This window comes from Oryza glaberrima, chromosome 1, assembly GCF_000147395.1.
Source record: "Oryza glaberrima chromosome 1, OglaRS2, whole genome shotgun sequence".
Taxonomy (NCBI): domain Eukaryota; kingdom Viridiplantae; phylum Streptophyta; class Magnoliopsida; order Poales; family Poaceae; genus Oryza; species Oryza glaberrima.
Window position 1 is genome coordinate 34,103,177 of NC_068326.1, and position 25,977 is coordinate 34,129,153.

Here is a 25,977-nt window from a genome sequence, read left to right on the forward strand (position 1 = left end):
AAAAGCACAGGAAAGCAGGCAGCTACATCAAGTGCTGCAGCAAGTAAAAGGAAATCTCAAAAAAAGGGGCAGACAATTGGAGGCAAAAAACAAGAAGATGGAGGGAAACAGTCACGCAAAAAGATGGAGGGAAACAGTCACGCAAAATACTGTTCTTCCCAAAATATATGCTAATTACATGTCTATGTAAACATCAGTTCATGTACTGATATATTCCAGCATCGACTTCTAAAGTCCACGTTTGTCTTCTATAGACTAGCAAGTACTACTAAAAAGTCCACCATATAGTCCATCAAGTCCTACTAATATATTCCAACATCTACTTCTAAAGTCCACGTTTGTCTTCTATCGACCAGCAAGTACACTACTAAAAGACCACCATATAGTCCGGCAAGTCCTACCATGTTCATTCAAAATCTTCATATAAGAGAGTAAAGCCTACAGAAAAAATAATGAAAAAAGAAGAAATCACATTTCAGAACAGAAAAAATACAAGCAAAAAATTGAACTATAAAATTTTCAAGTAAGAATTATTACCTTCAGAAATGATCATTTAGGAGTTGATAAAAATCTGAGCAAAGAATAGAATTGTGGGGATGGAACAACATTTTGTTCATTAACTGAATCCTCAAATTGGGTATATCTCTCTGGGAAAAAATATTTCGAAGAAGTACTCTTGGCCCCCATATCTCCATGAATTTTAGTGCAAATATTCCACAATCAAATCTGGGAAAATAAAAAAAATATTAAACAGCTAATAAAAAAATAGTAACATGCAGTCTCAAATATATACAGAATAAACAAAAGCTAATTAAAATGAGACAAACAGACATATTGGTTTAAATTACAGTGAATTTCTATGGCAATTACACAAATCAAAAACTGTAATTACAGAGATAAAAAACTGTAACTGATAGTAGTCTATATACTAATGTAATTAAATATAGATTTGCAAAGTCTAGTCATTCATATCATACAAAACATAAAGTAGAACATCTCAATCGTACCATATTACTGCACAATATTTTCATCTGAACAGTCAGGTTAAAAAGCACAAAAACGGTATAATTATCCTTCACTCAACAGCACAAACTGTACTTTACTATACTTATTTCAGTACTCTTCACTATACAGCTGACAAATAAAATATTAAACTGTTTGACAAAAACAGTAACATGCAGTTTCAAACATATACAATATAAACAATAGCTAATTAAAATAAGGAGAAACAATATCAAACCAAAACAAATAAGATTTGAAAAGAAAATTGGTAAGCAAAAATAAAGACATGTAATCAAACCTGTTATTCTGTTTTGGCACAGGAGGATAAATCACTGAGAATCTGTTGAAATCAATAGAGTGATCTTGAACATAAAGGTTCCAGGCAAGACTAAAATTTGAAATCTACAAAAAAAAATATTAATAGAAGTTAAATTTTGTAGATGAATAAAAAAGCTGTAATGAAATATTTACAAATTCATAAATGTATATAAAACTAAGTATACCAGTTTAGGTCTTAATTCAGCATGATAGAAGCTCTCCTCATCATACAATGAATCCAGAAAAACAAATCTTTCAGATTTCAAATCAATGACAATACGACCCAGTGACTACTCTTGACAATTGGGAAAAATAGCTGAATGAAAACAAAAAAATACATGAAAAAGAATTTAAGTTATATAATGCAAAATTTAGAGAAAAAAAGTAAGAAAACAAACCAGGTCACATGTGTGAACAGGTCTTGCTAGTGAAGCTCCATCAAAACACTTCTTTACAGCCGAGAAATTTGTCATAGAACGGTCCTTAAGGAGATCATCCTAACATTAACAAAAGAAAAAAAATGAGACTGATATTATTTGTTAATGTCAATTATTTATAAAGATCAATATAGAAAACAACTACACAACTACAGTTTCTGTCATATTAACTTGCACTATAGTTCAATGGTATTATTTCATAAGCAAAAATTAATACTAAATAAAATAAATTACAGTCAATTTCTATGGCAATTACAGAAAACAAAAACGGTAATTACAGAGATAAAAAAATGTAACTGATAGCAGTATCTGTACTAATGTAATTAAATATGGATTTGCAAAAGTCTAGTCATTGAGATCATACAAATCATAAAGTAGAAAAACTCAATTGTACCATATAACAGCAAAAATATTTTCCTCTGAACAGTCAGGTTAAAAATCATAAAAACAATTTAATTATCCTTCACTGAACAGTACAAAAGCTGTACTATACTATACTTATTTTAGTACTCTTTACAATACATCTGACAAATAAAATATGAAAAAAACAAGAGACAAGCAGACCCTGCATAATCCTAGTAAAATCATACATAACCAGGGAGCAAACAACCAGTAAATCAGAACAAACAGCAAAACAGAAAAATCATCTCACCAAAAAAAATCATAACTTAAAAAAGAAAAAATAATCATAAATTCAAAAAGGATGCCATCAGATATTAAAGAAACACGTCAAAGCTCTGCAACATCATCAGGCAAGAATTTTAATTATTCTTTTATTAGTATAATTAATATTCTTGCCTGATGACCTGCAGAACTTAGATTTGCTTAATGTAGAGATATTTATCATCATCTGGCGAAAAGAAAATTAAAATAATGAACCAAAAAAATAGAAAAATTATCTACACTGTAGTACAAAGAGACATTAGAAAAATCAATTGACTATCAATCACCACTAATGTTGTAACAAGAGTGCAGAAAAGGGGTTCAAATAGAAGTTTTTCATTGTGTGATTAGTAAGTAAAAGTCTAAACATCTAAGATGATAAGCAATAAAAATTGTAATTCTTGGTTGATGAAGCAGAAGAAGAAGAAGATGGAGAGAAACACATCATATATAATAAATTACAGTCAATTTATATGGAAATTACATAAAGCAAAAAACTGTAATTACAGTAATACATTTCGGTAACTGGGAATTAACTATAGATTAATGTATAAAAATGAACTGTTAACAAAATTTGAATATTGATTTGCAATGTCTACTAAATCAGATCATACAACTCAATCAATATAACTACTAAAACAAACATAGAAAATAAGAAGTTATTTTACTTACTCCAATTGAAGAGAAGAAGTAATGTTTCTTCAATTTTGAAGGGTGACATGATCGAAACATATATCGGCAGAAAACACAAGCTACAAAGTTTGACAGTTCACCACTAGGCTTGAATGAATCTCCAAATGTGTAGAATTTGCAATGAACACCGTCAATATCAACAGCTACCTTACTGCATAATCAAAAAATACAATGACATAAAGAATTATCAATTAATAATCAAATAGACAAATATTAGATTAAAAAAATAAACTATACTATTTTTAGATACTTACTCTTGAAAATTACTCTTGCTGATCTTGCAAACAGCATTGTAAACTTGTCTATCATATTGTGTCACTGGAAAAGAATGTCTCTCAGGGCTGTATGGATCTGTATAGTATCTAGCTGGCTGTAAAATTCTTCTGAGATCATGTTTTGGTTTTTGACTTGTGCTGCACTGTCCAACAGATTTATCAACATTGCACAACAGAATCCTCTCAGGACTGCCTGTAGACATCTTCAACTTCTTGTCTGGTTTAACTACAAATGCGTTGATCTTATTGTACAAAACATTAGTCTTCGAAGTTATGTCAAAACAATTGTCTGGACATTGTTTTTCTCCAAGAAATATGACATCAGGTGAATCCTAAATAAAAATAGAAGAAAAAATGAGAAAAAAATGTATTTATTAATTTTAAACATTGTTCTTGAACCAAAACATAATCCACTACATTTCATTTCAAGGTAAAAACAGAATTACATAGCTTCAAATGGCAGAAACAAAATTTTCAGGAAAGCACTTTTGACAGCACAAATCAAACAGAAAAAAAATTTCAGGAACACACTTTTGACAGGCACAAATCAAGCAGAAAAACAATCTTCAAGAGCGCACAATTGACAGGCACAAATCAAGCAGAAACATAATCTTCAAGAATGCACATTTGACAAAAAAAAAAGATAAACTTCACAATATATTAGTAAAACAAAAAAAATAAAAATAAGAAAACATACCTTTTTCTGTAGTTGTTCAATGTTCAAGTTTTCCTTTTCATTATGTTGAGTCAAGATTTCAGTATCGGTATCCTCCAAAGTTATCATTACTAACTTGTCCTGTGAAATATTAAAAAAGAAATTTAAAAAAAGTATTATAAAAGTAAAGCTTTGTACAATTTAGAAAGTTACCTCATTAGTTGAATTGTTCAATTGGCTTTGTGAATTATCATCGAAATCTTGTGACAGGTCCTTTGGAATGGTCTAGATTAACATAAAAAAAATTTTGAGATGAAAAAAACAGATAAAAAACATATAAAAACATACAAACATGACAAAAAAAGTAAGGAACCATTACATTTGAATTGTCTTGATGTTTGGGTGTTACTTGAGTCTTGATATGTTTTTCTTCATTTGGAAAATCATCATCTAAATCCCAGATTTTAAAGCTAGGCTTCTCATGACCTAAGAATATTGATTTTCTTTCATTGAAACCAACAATGCTTGATATTGCTTTCTTTGGAGAAGTATTACCGAGTCCTGTTTCCAAATTTAGAAGTAATATAACTGAGATTGATAATTTGGGAAAAAAAATAATCATCAAGAAATTTAAATTTAAAAACAAAATATATAAAATAGAAAATTGAAGAGAAACTAAAATTTACCTGGCTTGGAAAGCTTTTTCATAATTCCATCAACAACAGCTATTTTATCCTAAAAAAACAAAAAAATAAGGCATATTTAATCAATATGCTGACATAAAGAAAATCTAAGGCAGCAACGTATTGAAGTTTATATTATGTTTTGCTTTTCAGAAAAATTTAAATACAGATTATAACTAAATTGGAATGTTCATATCAACTAATTAGGGGCAAAGCTAGAAGTTCATAGGAAAAATTAAATTATAAATTCTTAAAGAATTACAATCTAAAATATGTACTAAAAGCATTTTTAAAAGAATCTACAAAATTTCAAAAATCATATTACTTCAACGAGACTAAACTAGCAAACCCATCAAAAGTAGATATTGTACAGTTAGAATTCAGAAATATTGAAAGCAAAATATTGTACAGTTAGAATTACCTTTGGAGAAGATGATATTTTCATAGGAGTTTGCTCATTTCCAATTGCATTATCATTACAGGTATTCTGGTCTTTTACCATTGAACTATCATCATTGAATTTACTCTTGTCATCTTCATTCAGATTAACATCTACATAATTTAAAAGACAAATGTATATATTTATGAGTTGTAAGTTAGACAAAATTGAAACTGAAAGTTCTGTTGTTGATGGTACTAAAAGTAAAAATGCAGCGATTAAGAAGAAAGAATATATAATGATAAATAAATATTGAACAGTAAACAAAATCATATTCAAAATTTAAAAACTTACTAGTGTTTTCAGGAACAATTGGCTTGCTATTAGATAAAAGAACAAAGACATCTACAAGAAGATTCTTTGCTCTTTCATCAATGCAGTCCTCATCAGGACCAAAATGTTGAATCAGCAAATAATTGATCTTGTTTTTCATATCTTGAGTTAAATCAGCACCAATTGAAGAATCAAGCATATCTAGAAAGCTTCTCTCAATGGGTTTAATAGGAACATTTTCTTTCACATCATCACTTCCAATCTAAAAAAAAGAGAGATAACATAAAATTTAAAACATGAAACAATTATATTTTTTAAAAAATAAGAAATAGATTTATAAGTTTACCATTTTGTAACAGCACTCAGAAAAATCTTTAACTGGTCTTTTGCCATAGACACCTTTGCTGATTTTATCAAACTTTGAAAATATTTTGATCATTGACCCTTTCCATACTTTTATTCTTGGAACATCTTTCGGTACTAATCGCATACCAAAATTTAGAAAATCCAAATAATTCACCTATTACAATAAAAATTAAAATGAATAAGTAACTGGCAGAAAAAATAGTTTTAACAAATAATTGAAAAAAAGAGAGAAATAATACTAACCACCAGACAGTAGAAGCAACCTCCAAAAGTTTTTGACTTGTCAAGCTTGCTCAGATGTTTCATTAACTAATCAAAGACAAGACTGCTCCAATCCAAATTGTCAATACAACTAAGATCTTCAAAAACACCCAGATATTTCGTGCTAGGTTGAAGAGAAGAATTTGGGCACAGGAAGCAATTCAAGGATACAATCATGAAACACATTAAGATTTGCTCATCAGACATTGTTTCATTTTTGATAAGCTTCTCTCCAAAATATTTGACAGAGGGCAAAGAAGAGAGGCCGAAAGAGTCAAGAAGGATCTGTTTGCCAACTTCAAAATCTGAACTAATCGTTAAATCTCCAACAGGCAAACCCAAAACAATATGAACTGATTCTTTGGAAAGTGGAATGACTTTATCTCTAACGATGATATCACAAGAGGTGACATCAACTCTTTGTGCCACCCATAAAGCAAATTTACATGGCACGGGACATTTTTCAAAGAGTAAGAGAGTTTTGAAACAGGTTTTGGAAATAATCTCTCTCTGATGTTCAGACAATGAAGTTAGCACATGAGAAAAGTATTTCACAGAAAACCTTGTCAGTTTAGTATCTAAAGTTGCAGCACTCTTCATTGGATTTTTCTGCAAAAGAAAAGATATTTTCATTAAAAAAGATTTTACATAAATTTTGAAAATAATAAAGACAACTAATAACATCAAACTAATTTACCTTGCTTTTATGAGAATAGAGTTTCCTTTTCATTCCATTTAGAACATTATCTCTATATATCTCAAGCAAGGCTGAATCCAACTTATTTTTGAAATCAACATCTACTGTTTCGGTTTTTTTCTCTATCAAAAATAAGAGAATGCAAAATTAATTTTTTAAAAAAGGAGCAAGACAATAAAAGGGGTAATAAAGAAGAGAGAAATACAAAAAAAGTATGAGAAATGCACAAGATCTAATATGATTAAGATTCTACATTATTGGAATTGTTGTATAGAAAATGACATGTTTCAAAGTTCATCAGCAGATATCAAATTCAAAAACTAAAAATAAAATGCTTCTACATTTAGACAAGCAGATAATGTATCCCAATTAAAACTTTACAAACCACATTTATGTGGAGTTCCCTTTTTACATTATTTTCTCAAAAATCAACAGCAAGACAAGTACTAGAAAAACTGAATGTGAGCACATATTGACAATTAATGACTTAATTGCAGCAATGCTCTAAGAATGTAGAATTGATATTGCAAATTTCAAGTATTGAAAAGAATAAGAAAAAAAGTTAAAGGTATAGCTAAGGGATATAAAACAGAAAGCAAAAGCCAAATTACAGTCAATTACAGTGAATTTATATGGCAATTACATAAATCAAAAACTGTAATTACAGAAAAAGAATTATATAATAGAGAGAAGTCTAAAATTTAATGTATAAAAAAGCAATGATAGGAAATTATAAGAGAACATATAACTTAAACTGAACATAGTGTTGTAAACAAAAAATGCAATAATATTTTGTTACCTTGGAAGTGCCTTCATCAGTATTTTTCTTCTTACTCAACTTTCTTTTCAAAGAGTTCAAAAGTTCATCCTTAGAAATTCCAACATAACTAGATTCGGAGTCCTACAAAGACAATTAATGAAATCTAAGAATATTCTTACAAACAATTTTAAAAAATTATTTCATAAAAACAAACCTCATTGTCACAAAATTCATCATCATTTGGAGAACTTTCAGATTCAGAAGAAATAGAATCACCAAAAAGATCTTCAATATCATTAGGATTACCCATCTATTAAAAAACAAAAAAATTGAATTAAAATAAGATAGATAAATACACAAAGCATTCATATCAGAAATCATATATACAGTCACAGGTTCACATCACAGTTTCACAACTCGAGGTTAAAAAAATATACAGATTTTAACAGTTACATGCAGTTTCAAATATATCTAATTTGCAAAGTCTAGTCAGAAGCACAACATAAGAGCTAAATCAAAGCCTATATTGCATATAAACTAAAAAAGAGGGTGATTCGTCAATATTTGCACAAAAAATACAGGCTACAACACTACAAGACCTTCGCAATCTTGAGCTCAAATCACAACAATGGCACCTCCAATTCGGCCACATCAACTTAGTGAATCACCAGAACCACCCCCACGACAAACACCACAAAACGACAGTCACTAGAGACCAGGATAAATCACTAATGAATCACTGCTGAATAAATCATTCAAATAAATAACTACTGAATCGCTTGCAAGAGCTCAAGAGGGTTATTGAGTGGATTAGTGAGTTAACACAAGAAACAGTATCCATTAACAGATTCAAGCAAAATGTTGCATTTGTTAATTCATAAACAAAATAACATTAGGAAGTAGTAGTTTTTGGTCATGAATACAAATGCAAGTATCTCTGGAAAATATGTATGAAAAACAGATAAACATGCGCTGCAGTTCTTAATGAACATCATAACAAACAGGCTAAAATTCTAAATTAACAGCAGAACAAACAGATTCTGCACAACATATGAGAACACACTAAGAAAAAATCTAGATGACTTGTGAATGACAGGAAGGAATTGGATACTCAAACAAAAAAGGGGAATAATGCCATTGACAAAATGACTTGTGAATGACAGTAGACTAGATCTCATTTTGTATGAACAATTAGATCTACACCTAACAACCTAAAAATATCATTAACATCTAAGTCATAAGTGCAAAATTAGCTTCTGAATATTGGATCAAATGAACCATGTCACTGATTTGGATTAAAAAGTACTTCTCTACCTTAAAACAGAAATAAAACAAACAACAACAATTGTAACTCAATGTCACATAACACATTCAGTAACTGGATCAATAAGCTACAGGATTCACAAAATAACAAATCCACCGAATCCAAACACTCAAAACTCACCTAAGATACCAGCTTCAAATCTAAGCCTCAGCCAAAAGTAACCTACAATCCAAAACAAAATAGAGATTAAACTTAAAAAACACCACAGAAAAAACAAAAAAACAGGGGAAAAACCTAAAACGTTGTAGAGCTGACCAGATCTGAGACTCGAAACAAAAATAAAACGAAAAAAAATCAAACAAAATCCTCACGAGACAATCACGAGTTCATCACGAGTTCATCACCTACTGCACATGCTACGACTACACAACTCATGGAGTTCATCACGTACTGCACAAGCTACGCATGTTCCAAACCCTAACCCGTGTCGTCCGATCAAACAACAACAGTGAAATCCTAAAAAACAACACAGAAAAAACAAAAAAAAACAGGGGAAAAAGCTAAAACGTTGTAAAGCTGACCAGATCTGAGACTCGAAACAAAAATAAAACGAACAAATCAAACTAAATCCTCACGAAACAATCACGAGTTCATCACGAGTTCGTCACCTACTGCAAATGCTACGACTACAAAGCTCATGGAGTTCATCACGTACTGCACAACAACAGCAAAAACACGAGAAGGATGGGGAAGGAGATGGTGAAGAGCAAGAGAGAAGAAAGAAAAACTCACGAATCAAATAGAGGTCAACGAGCAGCTCTACACCAGCAGAAAAAGGACGACGAACTCTCCGGCGAAAATCCTCAACACCGGCTAGATCTACGCCGGCGAAATCGCCGTGGCGGCGAAATCGTCTCGTCACAACGGCGACCTCGCCGAAGCCTCTCTGCCTCTGTGTGTCTCTCTCTCCCCCAGCGAGTGAGTGATTAGGGGACAAATATCAGGACAAAAGTGGGACCCACAAAAATGAAATGCAAGCGCGGAGATCAAAATTTGAACAGTACAAGTGGGACCCACAAAGACTGAAAATGTTAGGCGCGTCTCTGGAAAAATCAATTGGGACCCACAACAGCCCAAAAAAAACAGGCCCAACAACCCAGTCAACCCAGACCACGAACGCAAAAAAAAAGAGCCCATATGAAGTAAAGAAGTCCATCTCTCAGCACGAATCTTGAACAGATCAATGGCCCAAAAAACGACAGATTCAGCCCAAAGAAAACTGTCGACAGAGGAATAGCAGTTCCGTTTTTAAAAACCAAACACAGTTAATTCTGCATGCATGCAATAGCTCAACACAGGAGCCTAGGAGTACTAATCAATTTCTGCATGCAACTAGGAGCTGCGCCTTGTATTATGGAACTGGGCTCAAAAGCAGTTACGCCCTATATTAAGGAACGGAGGGAATAATAAAAACCGGTCCCTCGACGGTTTTGATCCCGGTTTTATCCTACGTGGCTGCTGAGTCAGCGTGGGACCCACGCGGACCAATGTCAGTATGTCCACGTCAGCCTCCTCTCTCTACTCTCTTCCCCCTCTTCTCTCCATTCCTCCTCTCTCTCTCAATTTTCTCTTTGAGGCTCTGGGCAGGGCAACCAGCGGGTGCGGAGGAGACTGACGGGGCGAGGCGGGAGAGGAGGTCCGGCAGCCGGCGACGCGGCGGCGGCGACGCGGGAGCAGGGGAGCATTTTGCGACTGTTTTCTTCCGCTGAATCTGGTATTTGCGGCAATGGCGTTGGTGGCAGCAGCAGCGGCGAATCAGAAGCAGCAGAAGGCATCGATCGGGAGGCGAGCGTGGCGACTGCTGCGCCTGGCGGTGCTCTGGGTGAGGAAGGGCAGCGCGGTGCACAGCCTCTGCCTGTTCAGCAACCTGCGGCGCGCCGGCGTGGGCCTCGGCGCCGTCAGCGGCGGCGGCCGCAGCGAGCGCCTGCGGTACGGCGAGCCGGAGTACTCGATCGAGGAGACGCCGTCGGCGCGGGTGCTCTGCCTCATCCCCTGCATCGCCCCTGCTATACCGAACACGCCCGGGTTCTACGGCGACGAGGACCGCTACTTCTTCTGCCACTGGGACACGGAGCCCGAGTGCAGCAGCGTCGGGTGCTACGACTACATCGAGAACAACGTGCTCAAGACGGAGCAGATTGTTCAGGTTGTTAGACCAACTGACCAGCTTGATGCTGAAAAATGCAGGATTTTCGGTGTGTGACTGGCGAACACCTTCGCCATTGCTGTTCTTGATGCAGGTTAGACATGGCGCTAGAGGGGATGTGACCATCTTGCCGACGCTGGTGATCAACAATGTGCAGTACCGGGGTAAGAACAATCAAGATTCAGATCAAGATCACACTGAATTGTGGCTAAGATCATTGTTCGATCAAAGATTTGGAGTTTGCTTTTGTCTGAAACAGATTTGTTTTGCTACGACTACAATGGTGAGCCGAGTGAGTGCGGCGGCGTGGAGGACGAGAGCTTCCCCGACGGCACAATGGACGAGCAGCTCCTCGAGCTGTCCATGCCGACGCCCGCATCCGCCCGGCGCTCCGCACGCTGAAGCAGAACCTTTCGCTGCTCCTCTCCGTGCTCGTCGACCGCGCGCAGCCGGCAGCGGAAAGCATCGTGGCGCTCATGGGCAAACGGCGGAGTAGCTCGTGGAGGAGCTGAGCATTGCATGCGAGTTGAACGGAGCGGCGAGCTCCGCCGGCCAGAGGATGCCGGTGCCGGTGACGCGGCGGATGCGGCGGCGGAGGAGGAGGAGCCGAGGAGGACGCCGACGACCACCGGGAGAAGCAGGGCACACACCGTCGATGCGGCGATGGAGGAGGAGGAGGACGCTGGCCACCGTGCTCACCCGCCTGCCGCTACCGGCGCTCCGCGCCTCCGCTCCACTCCGCTTCGCCGGCCGCTGCTCAGCACCGCTTGCCGCCGCCTGTTCCGTTCGTACCCCCCGCGGAGAAGAGAAAAAAGAAAGGGGATATACAGGGTGATGACGTGGCACGCTGACATGTGGGGTCCATATGGGTTCCACGCTGACTCAGCCGCCACATAGACCAAAACCGATGTCAAAACCACCAAAGGACTTCGGGTGACCTGTTTTGTATAGTTAAGGGACTCTGCATATCTGATTTTGCGGTTTGAGGACGTTTTTTATACCGCTAACAAGTTGAGGACCTTCGGTACAATTTTTCCTAGTAGCCTTGCACGTAGAGCTGCTTCGAAATAAGGCCGTGTCAGAAAAAAAAATGCTAGTATATGCAGTGATGGACTCCAGTCTACTGTTGTGGTCCATGCAGTTTCGAGTACTAGGACACTGTTGCCCTCTGTGTTCTGTACCCTCTGCCACGGCTTCCAAACCGATATACACGGGCATCACCCCACAAAGGCACAAAACATACTGCACGGCTTGTGTAACATGATTTCTTATGAAATTCGTATGTGTTTTTTCAGCACTCCTGCATCGAAAAATAAAAATGCTTGTACAGTTGTACTGAAACGGTAACATGCCTTTCAGTTCATCCCCACGCAGGCATCGCAGAGAGGCCAAGGCCAGCGGCCAAACGGGCGACGTCTCGTCCCCGTCGCACGTTGCCGAGGAGATAGACGCAGTTGACCGTGAGTTTTTTATGCACGCTCCCCATGGCGATCAAGCGAATCTGGATTGCCCGTTGGTTGGATGCGAGGCGGGTGGCACCGGTATTTATTCCGACGGTTCCTGACTTCCTGCGGCTGCGCAAGTGCGCAGTGTCAGTCAGTATCGAGCTTCGTCGGAGACCGCTCCACGCCGCAGCGCAAGCGGAGCATGTGGGAAGTGTGTGCGCGGGCGACGCCGCCACGCCGCGCACACCAGTGCGGGTCGTGGAGATGGGACTTGCTCCTATCTCTTGTCGTGTCGGTAGGTTCGTCACGCGGGACGCTGTCACACGGACACGGCTTTTGCTTTGCTGCTGCCTTGGTGCAGTGGTGCCGGAGCCAGGGCTCGTGGAGCGACTGGTCATCGTCAGATCGACACTTGGACGCGTCGCGATGAACTAGTGGTACTTCGCTGCTAATTAATCCAACCGAAATTGCCGTCCTGCTGGTGGCTTTGATTTGGGGGTCAGATGGCTTCGCCGGGGGACAATGGCAACCAGGGAATTAGTAGGTGCTAAATTTGTTGTTCCAGTCAGTATATGTCGTTAAAACGTTCGATCAACACGGTCACACGAAAATAGTGGAGTAATGAACATGACTACTACACGGCACGGAGAATAACCGGATGATCAGTACTGTATACCGACTCGGTAGCAACACTCTGACGGTCATGTCTTGTCACTGTCATGGCTAACCACTGCAAGCGTCGTTAATGGAATTCAGAGTGCAACGGACTGAAAACTTAAAATCTCATCATACCGTTGTGGTACACAGACACTAATCCAGTAAAGCCCGGTTGGTAAGAGCTACTACGTATACTCCAACACGCCCCGTCACTCTGTTAGAGACAAAAATGGTGCATTATTGGACTACGTATGTGATATTGGCTGTGAGCGCTATATATTTGTCTGCATTCCTTTTTCTTTGTCAACATAATGAGTAAATCCGCCGCTTGGAGGACTGCAGGTACACGAAGACTGTTTGTCAAAGAGCTTTAAGAGCAAGGTTTGCAGCTATACCAATCATCATGGTCCGGTTGCAAGTAAAATACTAGTACTACAACATCATTTCATCAGCCAAGAGGATTACATGCATGCATCATTGGAAGTGTAGAGTTTGCATTTATCCGTTTTCTGGCTGAATCATTCCCTGCAAAGATTCGGATTAGTGCGCCATGATTAAAAACATTCCAAATGAGGATACATCCTGGAGAAAAAAGCATGAAGGCATGTCTTGTCGGACTGTTATACATGTAACCTGGCATTGTATCATGGTCGCTTCCTTTTCTGTTCTCAAGCATTACCGCGTACTCCCTGGTTCGTAATGTAGCAGGCCATATACTCCTTCTGTTCCAGAAAAAATAATCTAGTATAATAAATTAAGATATATCTATCTTAATTCGTTGTACTAGAATGTATCACATTCAGTAGTAGTTTGTTTTTTATGTAACGAAGGAAGTACAATATAGAAATCACTTTGTTGATCTTGCCGGCTCTCCACGGCAAAAAAAAAAAAGAAAAGAAAAGAAATTGACGTCACCATTTGTCCCTACCAATTCGATATTGATTTGTATCATCAGTAGAAGTTTCTATCCATATCAAGAAATAAGAGGTATTTCCACCATTTTTTGACACACTAAAACGGATTTTTTTAAATGAAGAACAGCATCACTGTCATCCGTTTGCAGTGCATCCTCATCCTGATCCTTGCTTAAACCTGACAATATTCCATGGGAGCAAGGGCCAGGCCAATCCAAAGACAGGTCCAACAGCCAAGTACTAACCACCAAGCAAATAATCATCCACATCCATCCTTAAAACAAAAAAAAAAAAATCCTGTCACACCACCAAAAAGCCCGCTCCGCCCGGTCCCACCGCCCCCGCTCCGCCAACTTCTCCCGCAACCCAACACTTCACACCTCCCTCCCTCCGTCCCTCCTCCCCCTCGCCTCATCTCACCACCTCCAACTCTCGAAGTCTCCAAGCCAAGCCAAGCTCAGCTCCGCCCCCCCGCAATCTCCACACTCCACCTCGGATTCCCCAGCGCGCGAGCGAGCCCTTCCCGTCCTTGATGGGCAACTGCTCCCCGTCCCCTCGCCGCCGGGGCCGCCCGACGTCGCCGTCGGGGTCGCCACCTCTGGACCGCACCCCGTCGTCTGCCAAGGCCGCGGGTGGTGGCGCCACCACCACGGTCTCGCCCTACGCGCTCGCCAGATCCCCCTCCGTGTCCGCCGCTGAGGCCGACGGGGACGACGGCGTGGTGCGCGTGTACGGCTCCGACGGCTGCCCCGTCGCGTGGCGGGTCCGCGTCGCGCTCCTCTACAAGGCGGCCGCGCCGGTGCACTTCACGCCGTCCGAGGCGGCGCCGCTCGGCCGCCCCGTGCTCCGCCTCTCCGCGTCCGACCCGGAGCTCTGCGGCACCGCCGACGAGCTGCTGCGACACGTCGACGCGCGGTTCGAGGGGAAGCCGCTGGTGACGCCGCCGGAGCGGCCGGCGCGCGTGTCGGCGGCGGCAGCGGCGGCGGAGGAGGTGGCCGAGCTGGTGCGGCTGCAGCACCGCAGCGCGGAGCGGCACCTGGAGGGCGTGGCGGCGAAGGTGGCGGAGATGGTGAAGAAGGGAGCGAAGAAGGCTGGGAAGGGGGCGAAGGTCGTCGTCGTGGAGGGCGCCGAGGTGAGGAGGTTGGGTAAGTGGTACGGTGACGCCATGGAGGTGATGCTGGAGCACGCCAGGATGGAAGAAACGGTGCTCTTCCCTGACATCCAGAGGGCCTCTTTCCCAGGTCGATTTCAGCTTGATCCCATTCCATATGCGTGTGTTAGATTTTGGTTTCATTCCTCGTTTCATCGGGTTTAGGTTACATTTGTTCCACTTGTTTCCAAAAAAAAATCTGTTCGATTCGTGTTATACCTTTTTTTGTCTCTGCATTTATGGAGGAGGGTTTAACGTACTACATATAAGGTACATTCGCCATTTGCTTTCACTGGCGCATTTTACTTGGACGGTTTCTTTCACTGCTTGCATCTGCATTTCTCATGTGGGCGATTTATGAGTAGGTGCGTTAATCGCAGTCGGCCATTTACTCGTTTGCACATGTCATATTTATCCACTAGTTATTCCAGTACTACTTCTTTTGGTGACTGTACTTGTGATGGTGAATTTTGATGGCATTGAAGAATCTGTTGTGATAAGAAGGGATAAAGATAGATTGTTCTTTTCCCATTTTTAATCTCTGTGTCCCCTACAAGATCCGAAGGTCTGTCTTCCCCTACCTTTCTAGCTGTACAAGTCTGGATTTGTTCTGATCAGTATTAGGAGTTAACAAAGGATAGAAATGTCACGTAGTTGAGCAAAGCTGCTTCTGAAAAATCTTGCCCTACCTTTCTAGCTGTACAAGTCTTTTTGTTCTGATCAGTATTAGGAGTTAACAAAGGATAGAAATGTCACGTAGTTGAGCAAAGCTGCTTCTGAAAAATCTTGGATTATTTGGAGTTTACCAATGGCAAAGAGAACAGAGCGCTGCGAGAATCCAACTCGCGATCTCTCGTTCATGCTCTAAGCGGGGATCATACCACTAGACCAGACACCCATCTTGATCCAAATCCAAGAGCTTCGTTGTAGAGTTGTTTAATTGTCAAATGGTGGCTATCATATTTGTAATAGCAATCTAATCTAAATCCTGGGTACTTTATGTGCAGGGGTTTTGGATAAGGCTAATGAGCAGCACGGGAGGCACTTGCCCATGATGAACGGCATCAAGGAAGATATAAAAACACTCCTCACCCTGGAATTAGGCAGCTCCCTCTTCCAAGAAGTGCTGGTTAACCTCTCAGTCCGGCTCAAAGCATTGCAGGTATGAGCTCCAAACATTTAGTGGTTACACTGCTTGCATCTATTTGTTATTTCATTTAGCATAGAACTGTGGAGTTCAGTGTACTGTGTTGCTTCTGTTGGTTGGGACGGAGTAGCTCATTAGCACACAATTAATTAAGTAGCTAAAACTAACTTGAAAAATGGATTAATATGATTCTTTAAAGCAACTTTCCTATAGATTTTTTTTTTTTGCAAAAAATACACCGTATAGCAGTTTGAAAAACGTGCACATGGAAAACGAGAGAGGAGAGATAGGAACACAGACAAAAGAACACAGCCTTAAGAAGTGTTGCAAGTTCAGTAGGTTTTGATATCTTATTTGAGGGGAAGTTCTAGTGCAGGTAGCTTCAGAAGTGTGCCATATCAACAGTGAATTCTTGTTGGTAGTTATGCAAACTTCACCTTTTGTGACTTGCAAGGCTTCTCTACTGCCTTCAGGCAAAAGGGATATAGTTAGATATTAGTTATCCTCTCATAATCTACTTGCAAGGCCTCTGCTTTAACATTAACCTGCCATGAGAGATGCTCAGAAAAGGAGTAACCGAAAGTGAAGTGGAGTAGAACTCTGAGAATTCACCAAGTTTACCCCAGGGGAAAAAGATTCCTTCCGTTCTCCTATGAAAAAGATATTTGTTGGCTCACCACGCACTTGCACTTTCCAAGGAAGCATGAAGATCATGTGGTCCTGGATAAGGACCACTTCTAACCTGCTTGATCTGTAAAGATTGTGTTGCTTCAGCAGCGCATTGTAGGGTTAATTTTGTTTTTGAGTTGGATACACAGGAACCATCCACGTTGGCTATTGCATACAGCTTGATGCAACGTTGGTATTATTGTTGAAAGTAGGATGCAGCCTGGCCAGCCTGTTTACTCTGCAGGATTTGTTTTTCAGGTTTTCAAGAAAATATTATAGGGCTGATTTAGTGTCCTCTTTCTTCAAAATTGGATATTGATTCACCACACAACTGCTGTTCATACAGCTCTATCACCCTTAGAATTTTGTGCGTGGAACTGGAAAGTTGGAGGGAAGTAGGGTGCAGCCTGACCCAACTAATTAAGAAAGTTGCTTTAAAAGATAAAGCATTTGCACCTTTCAGCTCTTTATTCTCACTACAGCTGGGTCTATTCCACATTTTCCTACCAAGCTGATGGATTGAGTTTGACATAGGTCTTGTCTTCTAGAGAACTACTAGGATTGCACATGCTGCAATCATGACAGGCACTTCCATGGATGTTTCACCACTTTGGTTGTGACTTGCAAAACCAGTCACAAATCTTTGTTGCCCACTTGAGACTTCCTTACTTCTGTTGGGCTACACTTACCAGTTGATTTGTATCTTTGTTGCACAGTTGAGAATTTCCTATGCAATTTGGTGCTAGAATGCTAGTAGATCATATTATACTGAAAATTTTATACAACTGTATTTGTCATACAACCCTTGGCATTATTTTGAAGTTGTAATAAAGTTATATAAATCTGGCTCAATCTCAATAAATAGAATGCAAAATTCATTGGATGAGAAGGAACAAATATTATTTTTACAGGAGCATCTTCTTCAGTTGACACTTGAAGTATCGATCTGTACAACTATTGCAGAGTTGGCAAATATATTTTTTTAAGGATTTGTTTGCTCTAGCAGAATTCTGTATCAGCTATTAGATGTAGCTTCTTCTCTAGTCCTCATAAAACCATCTAGTAACAGATTGGTTGACCTACCCTTATCAGGACTCACGGTCAACTTCCTGAACAGGGGGGAGTGTGTTTAAAATAAGCGTAGTGGTTACTGTAGAGAACTCTTTCGTATGCTATTTAGAAATCCTACTGAAGGAATTGATCCCGTAAATGTATAGCTGTATATATCTCTTTCGTCATGTTTGCTGTGCATCTGAAATTTATCAAACATTTGCAGGATCACACCAAAGAGCACTTCAAGGAAGAAGAGAGGGAGCTGCTCCCAAGATTGGAAGGAGTACGGCGGATGCAGAGAGAAGAGGGGAATGTATCTGACAAGTCCAATACTGCATGGGCGTCGGAGGCCATGGGTACAATGGAAATGACGCACTCTAAGCTGTTTCCATTCTTCATGACTGGTCTCTTGCCTCAGGAGGCTATGCAGTACTTAGACCTGGTATGCCGATGTACTAAAAACACTAGGCATTTGGTCTCCATGCTCAGATCGCTCGCAGAGCGTCTGGAAGACGCAAACCCAGCAATTATACACAACAATCCCACAAAACTATATGAGCACCTACTTGTAAAATCCCCATAAGGTATAATTCCCCACCGTGCAGATAATTGTTATGTGCCACGTAAATTGTGAATGCTAACCTCATTTTCCTTGTCTGGAGTGCAGCTATGTAATTTTCGGGTTTATTGAGCTATTGTGAAAGCCTGTATATCTTATGGTGTTATTGCAGAAGTGTGTGTGTGACTACAGGGAAAAAATTGACAAGTGATTGCAATGGCAAAGATTGTTACTGACCACTAAGCGTTTTTATGTTGTTTTTTTTACTGTGTTCATACTAATCTGGCCCAAAATGATGCTGATCTCTGACCATTCATCTAATCTGCTCTGTATGTGGTATATCATATACTTACTCCGTAGATATGTAAGAACCTTTAGTTCTACACCAGATAAATTGTTGAAATCATAAGCAGGTGAACTGGCATGCTCTTCAGAATTCAGATTTTGTAATACTGTAATTTAGCAATGGACAGTTGGCAGATTGTCTGTTTACTCTGCCAAATGATCGTGGAAGAACACTGCTTTGCTTAGCAGTTAACAGAAAAACCATTTAAGCGCTGTTCCAGTAGAATAGTGGACTGATCACTAAAACGTATGCGCGTGTACTATTCAATTTCAGGACACTACATATTGCACCAAAACGTGCAACATCAATTACTACATGGGACAACATGCCGATAGTTTATTTACCCAAAAAGGCGAAAATGGTCATAAATCATAAGTCATAGCCTCGTACCACGGTTCGACGATCTTTCAGGTACAATCTTCAAAGCTTTCATCATCTCCGATGCTCCCTTCGTGTAAGATCTGCTTCACCTTGTTCAAGATCTCCTGCATCTGCTTTCTGGAATGGAGAGGGCAAGGGTACATGCACGCGAACTCCAGCTGACCATCTCTGATGGAGTCAAACAATCCGATGGATGGCCCGACGCCATGCACGGTGGCGCAGCACACGAATTCCTCCACGCCGGCCTTGCTCTGCAGATCGGAGAGGTCGTACACCACCGGCTCCTCGAACACGGAGACGACCGCCGTCCGGAGCGCAGAGCCCGTCGTCAGCTGCGGGTTCTCGATTGCCCGGCACATGAGGAAGTTGAGGTCGGCAATGTCAGTGAGGTGCTTCTTGTTGTTCTTGGCGTTGGTATACGAATCTTGGCACCTCTTGGCCAGCTCCCATAGCTCTTCTCCGCCATGGATTGCGTGCGTGTTGGTGATAGCAGAATGGTAGAATCCTGCAGAATCAGATCAGTAATGTCAGCAATGCTTTGCTTGTAGAATGTTTTGTGTTTCTCGTGGTGCATTAATGAGCAGTGTCCTGCATTGTGACCAATGTGAGTAAAAGATGTAGGGGCTCACCAACGTTGTGATCATCCAGGGCCGGTTCGAGAAACTTGCGGCAATTGATAAGGGTCGCAATGGAGTACGTCTCCTGCTGGTTGCTCGCCAGCTGCAGCTTCGACTGCCGTGCAGCGAGCAGCGTCGCGGCCGCCATGGCTGCACAAATCTTCACTCCGTTCTGCTTGCACGCCTAGATCAGTGGCAAATTGGCAATGTGGTTAGGAGAAGTGATCTGATCTGCGTGTTTGCAATTTGGAAGTAAAATGTGAGAGAGAAGCTTAGGTTCACATCGAGCAGCCTCGTCGTCTCGTCGCGGTCGAAGCCGAGGCGTAGCATCTGCGTGGACCTCTCCGTGCCGGTCACCTCGAACGGCAGCGTCGACGTGCGTAGGCCGTTGATGGAGTAGCCCACCATGTCGAGCCCCCGCGCCCAGAACGGCTTCCACGAGTCCCTCTGCGGTATCCTCTCCTCCAGCGACGCGCGCACCGCCGCGTCCTCGGGTTCGCTCGCTGCCGCGGCGGCGGCGCCATCGCCGGCCAGCTGCGCGAGGAGCTCCCTCACCAGCGAGGCCGACGCCGCGCGGTCGCACGCGGCCGTGTGGATCCGGACGAACAGCGCCGACCCCCCACCCGCTGGCGGCGGCAGCTCGTAGAGCGTGGCGAAGAGCACCGGTGGCGCGTCGGGCTCGTGTTCGGACGCGGTTGCGGTTGCGGCGGCGGCGGTCCATGGGTTGCGGTTGAGCTCGTGCTCGAGGAGGGAAGGGAAGTCGGGGGCGGACTCGGGCACGGGGAGGAGCTCGAGCGCTAGCGGGGGCGGAGGCGGCGCGGCGGCGGAGGGGAAGGCGAGGGTTGGGCTGCCGGAAGCGGACCCGCGGAGGCGCGCGCGGAGGACGGGGTGAGCGTCCAGGATGGCCCGCAGCGCGGCCTGGACGGTCGCCGACGCCACCGCCGCCTCTGCGCCGCGCGCGAGGCGGAGCGCGAGCAGCGTCGTGCCGGTTCCGCCCGGCACGGCGCGGTACCAGCCGTACTCCATCCCGCCCACCGCGCGGGCGCGCCACTCGGCTGCCGCCTCCGGCTCGCCGCCGCCGCCGCCGACGGTCGCGGGATCCATGGATGAACAAGACTGTTTGGTGGTGGATCGGAGATCGTAGTAGTGTTGGACTGGTGGTTGGTCCGCCGCGGCGGTGTGGCGCTTTGTCGTCACCTCTCCTTCCTATGATCCTATCCCGTGGTTTGCTTACGCAACACAGACGATTTCGCAACGAAACAGTCGAGCTGATGGAATGCGAAATGGCGCGAAATGCAGCTCGTAGCCCCGGACAAAGTCGTCCCTGTCTCGTGCACTCGGGTGTGGCCGCCCGGCCGGCCGGCTGCCGGGCTTCAGTACAGTCATGATAGCGCAGTAGCACCCGGCACACGACTGGGCGAGAGCGTCGTACTCGCGTGGAGAGGAACGGTGAAGTGTTCCAAAATCTTCTTTTGATTGGTTACCGATCCACCACCACCACACGTTCCCGTGGCAATGCAAGGCATGGATGGTTTGATGATTTGATGGATGGAAGTTACCGTCGGCGCTTGGCGTTGTTCATTGGTAGAATTCTGGAACGTGCGAGCGCGTGTTGCATACTTGCATTGCCGCACACTCGCACAGCACTCAACTGGCGCTAGGCACTTCCTCTCAAAGACGACGTGGTTGCCGCAGCTCATCGAGTACATAGAATCAACGGTGGATCTGCAGTGAACCTCAGATTGCATATGATGGAAGATTGGAAGGAGGCGAGGAAACAGTCGACACGGTATCATATTTAAGGAGCAAATTTAAGAGAATCATTCCATTTGATCAACCTATAATATTTCTGTTAAGTTATCCATCTTCAACACCAACTCAATATCCTAAAGGAACATAAATTCACTATAAATCTCTTTTACTAACATATTTCTTTTTTTTTAAGAACATCAACAGAGTAGTTCTCATCCAATCACAAAAACAATGTAACCCTCCAGCGGTAACAAAATGGCATGTTAACAACCTAGTCAAATTTTAGCAGCTGACAGAAAGTTGGGAGCCATTATCTCCAGTAGCCCCTTGGGATTGTCCACATGAACCCAATGGCCAGAGTTGGGGAGAACGTGAAGAGAAACTTTACCAGCATCAGGCTTGCTCTCTCTCCTAGACAACGCTTTTAGCCTCTGAACATCATCAGAAAGCCATCTATCACTGAGCTCTGCTTGCACTATGGCGATGTCCAAACCCTTTGGTGGGTTCTCAAGCAGTGTCCAATAGCTTCTTTCTCTGTATATCAAGAATAATTTTCGTCAGTTTACAGATAGCAAAACAGAATTAAACATGTCGATGTATGATTCATATGAGCAAGCAGCTATTAACATTTATGGTTTATAATAAGCAGCTATTTCACAGATTTAGAATGGGTAGGAAATCAGAAAAGGAAGTGTGGTCAGAAGAAAAGGAAAGGTGAACATTACCTATAAGAATTAAACATATCTATGGCAGCCTGAAGATCAAACGCCCATGTCACATGTTCATTGTCCTTTTTTAAGTTGCTCCCAATCCATTCTGAAAGAGACTTTGAAAATCCCAAGTTGATCATGTGGTCGACAACCCACCTGACAGTAAACGGGCATCATCACTAAGGATATAACAAACATGAATCATTGGTCCTTCCTGATAAAAATTATGATAGGGCCAAAACATTTGCTATCCTTTAACAGTAAGGCTCCTTGGTTGTATATACAGCATTATGAGACAATTGATCGAAGCAGGCATCAGTTATCATCTATATAGGGAGTCTAAAGTTATTTATACTGCTTCAGCTATAAAACAGAACAACATGAAAAAACTCAGGAATAAGACATTATAACACACCAGGTGTTACAGAGGACCAAGCTTGATGTTTGCTTCTGTGCACTTCTTTTATACGCATGGTGACATGCTCATAACATACAGGGGCTGTTCGGCTGCCTGGCTGCAGCAGCCACTGCTGCAACAGGAACAGTTATGCAAGCACGAGCATGAAGGAAGCAACGGGCTGCAGCAGCCCTGCCTGCCGAACAGCCCCACAGTTTACAGCGAAATAGTAACAATGTACAAAATTGAGTAAAATTCTGTCTTAGGATTGTTCTATTTGTGTGCGGAGTAACTAGTGTTAGTATGATATTCAAGATTCTATAAACTGCATTTTTTGTACTGTCATGCACTTTGGATTACCCAGGGGCTAGACAATTTGGCGCAAAAATAAACATGTTAAATCATACAGTTCAAATTAACAAATCAAGCAAATAGCAGGGATAAATTAAAACCGGAACAGCAAGGGAAGAGAGAGTACTTGCGCGATGGAAGCGATGAAGGAAGACTTGCCAGCGTTTGCAAAACCCGTTCAACTTCACCATCACTGTTATCTGTTTCTACTTGACCAGGAACAGAATCAAGCACCCAAAGCTGTTCTGCATCAAAACAAACGTATAACACAGTGAAACATATGTCCTTTCTCTTAAGAATCAAACAAGGGAGAATTGCAAATATACCACTACTTTTACACTCGAACTCGAAATAGCCATTAAAAAAACGCAAACTGCAAATTTGCCACTGAAATAACCTCCGTTGGCTATTTCTGTTGGTTAAGGACAATTAAGAGGATAAAAACAATTCAGGAGAAATCAAGGCAACAATTAAACCGATTTGCCATTGCCAAGTATCGATCGATCCGGCCGCTCTCTGGTCTCTGCCTCTTCTCCAGAGTCCGGGCCTGACATACTCATCTTCTCCCTTCCCCTCGATCCCTTCTCTCTCCGCCCTCTTGAGAAACCCTAGATCCTCAAATCTCATCTCTTCTTCTCATTCGAGAACAAATCATCTGAAAATTGGTCACACTGAGGTAGATTGCAATGGAAAAGTTATAGGAGAGTGATTTTGAAGGGTTAGGGCAGCAAGGGGTCAGGTTTGTAGTGGCAGCAGCAGGCGGCTTGGGCAGTGATGGGCGACTGCGAGCGATGGAGGTTGGCGCTGCAACGGTCGGATCTGCAGGCGGCTTGGGCAGCGATGGGGGCGAGGCGAGCGCTGCAGCGGTCTGTTCAACATGTGGCTAGCTGCAGCTTGGGCGGCAGCAATAGGCTGTTGCGGCAACAGCAGCAGCAGCTTGAAGCACATCATCTGCCCACGAATTTACAGGAACACTACGACATCATTTTACCATGTAGCAGTAGAACTGTAGAAGGAGGATGATAAATTCATGCCATCACATGTAAATCTTACAATTTCCTGGCAGAGCATCCTGTCATAATTATCAGGAAACCAACCTTCTAACGGTGTTTGTCCAAGCTGTCAATCCAATGGCAGATAGGATGGGTTCCAACCGATTTTGGTGGCAAATATGCAGTTGTATTTTTTTTAAGAGCAAATTTCACAAAACTACATATTTTGTGGTCCAAGTTGCAGAAAACCACACGCACTTTGACACTTGGCACTTGAGTACATATATTTTGGTAGTTTAGTTTCACAAAACCACACTATCGATGAATGGATTCACTTGTGATCTGACGACGTGGTTGTTTCATCTAGTATGAGGACGTGGCATCATATTAATTTCGTGCGATGGCTGGTAATAGGATGCCATATCCTCGTCCTAGGTGAAACAGCCACATCATCTCGCGGGTGAATCTATACATCGATAATGTAGTTTTGTGAAACTACACGACCAAAATATATGTACTAAAGTGCCAAGTGTCAAAGTGCGTGTGGTTTTCTGCAACTTGGGACCATAAAATATGTAGTTTTGTGAAATTTACTCTTTTTTTAATGGCAGATTCACAATACCGGTTCAAACTAGTGGCATATATGCAATTGGCCCATCAAACAATGTCAGGTAATTAGAACGGCACTGTGCAATGAAATAAATCAAACCATGAACAAGAACAGGTATGTTTCTATGCCAAAAGGAATTCTTCACACCTGTTTGGGAAGATCAGCGGACTCCCCGTAATCACCGCGGGAACAGCTCTCTGCAAAATCCAGTGCAACCTTGCCACCCATGGAGTGACCCACGACAACATCCGGCCATGCCCAGCCACGGGCCTTCACCAAATCGGCGAGGTCCCTGGCCGCAGTTGACATGTCATGCGGCGGCCTCAGGCCCTTGATCCCCGCTGATCTCCCGTGGTTCCTCAAATCCACGAGAACCATTCTCCACTCTACAGGCAGAGGCATGATCACAGAACGGCACAAAATTCAGCCTAGGTGAAATGATTCCCTCCATCCCAACGATCAAATCCTATCGTTGCACATCGAGAACATTGCTAAATAGTACGAGGAATTCGAGGCATACCGTCGGAAGGGGAGCGGTCGCGGAGCTCGGAGGCGAGGGCGCGGGAGAAGGAGCGCCAGTTGCGGCCGGAGCCGAGGAGGCCGTGGAGGACGAAGGCGGTGGCGGTGGACGGCTTCTCGGGGGACAGCTGGATCTCGTCGAAAGCGAGGGTTTCGGTCTGGTTGGAGGCCTCCGAGTGGACGGAGGAGGAGAGGACGTGGCTCCACGGAGACCAAGCGGCGGAGGAGGAGGAGAGGAGGCGCGAGCGGAGGGAGGAGGACGATGCCCGGAGAGACGCCGCCATGGCCAATCGGAGTCGTCGCCGAGGCGGCCGCCCGCGATGACGATGCGACTGCGAGGTGGCGATGTGTTATTGGTGGCCGAAGACTTGGGAAATTTCATGAGAAAAACAGAGGAAAAAAAAAGGAAAAAGAATAAATTGTGACAGCTGTGGGATTTGAACCCACGCCCTTTCGGACCAGAGCCTAAATCTGGCGCCTTAGACCACTCGGCCAAACTGTCGTTGATGCAATAATCCGAATATTCAAATTTAATAACTACTTCCTCCATACTCGCAAAGGTAATATAGCGATACGGTCTTCAAAATACAACTTTAACTTCTTGTTTTTATAAAAATATTTATTTAAAAGTGATATGTGTATACTTTTATGAAAGTATTTTTTCAGACAAATCTATTTATATAATTTTTACATTTTCAAACTAAACAACTTGAGAG

The 25,977-nt window shown here is 42.3% G+C and overlaps 3 protein-coding genes and 1 non-coding gene across 4 annotated transcripts; 1 reads left to right on the plus strand and 3 right to left on the minus strand.

Annotated features, from left to right (window-relative positions):
- The first annotated feature begins 14,355 nt into the window (after positions 1-14,355).
- On the plus strand, positions 14,356-19,046 carry LOC127768859 (uncharacterized). The gene is made up of 3 exons (XM_052294516.1): positions 14,356-15,249; positions 16,166-16,320; positions 18,251-19,046. Exons 1-3 carry the CDS (start codon positions 14,541-14,543, stop codon positions 18,608-18,610), a joined length of 1,224 nt encoding a protein of 407 aa, XP_052150476.1. The 5' UTR covers positions 14,356-14,540; the 3' UTR covers positions 18,611-19,046.
- Positions 19,047-19,165: 119 nt separating this feature from the next.
- On the minus strand, positions 19,166-21,596 carry LOC127768850 (uncharacterized). The gene is made up of 3 exons (XM_052294506.1): positions 20,213-21,596; positions 19,943-20,114; positions 19,166-19,818 (listed from the first exon to the last, which is right to left on the minus strand). The coding sequence occupies exons 1-3, from the start codon at positions 21,032-21,034 to the stop codon at positions 19,340-19,342; spliced, it is 1,473 nt and encodes a 490-aa protein (XP_052150466.1). The 5' UTR covers positions 21,035-21,596; the 3' UTR covers positions 19,166-19,339.
- A 227-nt stretch (positions 21,597-21,823) lies between these two features.
- On the minus strand, positions 21,824-25,659 carry LOC127768867 (uncharacterized). Its single transcript, XM_052294525.1, has 5 exons — positions 25,263-25,659; positions 24,890-25,128; positions 23,268-23,380; positions 22,408-22,548; positions 21,824-22,216 (listed from the first exon to the last, which is right to left on the minus strand). The coding sequence occupies exons 1-5, from the start codon at positions 25,543-25,545 to the stop codon at positions 21,958-21,960; spliced, it is 1,035 nt and encodes a 344-aa protein (XP_052150485.1). The 5' UTR covers positions 25,546-25,659; the 3' UTR covers positions 21,824-21,957.
- Positions 25,660-25,683: 24 nt separating this feature from the next.
- Positions 25,684-25,763, minus strand: TRNAL-UAG (transfer RNA leucine (anticodon UAG)). The gene has a single exon. It is a non-coding gene; the product is annotated as a tRNA-Leu (tRNA).
- Between the last annotated feature and the right edge of the window lie 214 nt (positions 25,764-25,977).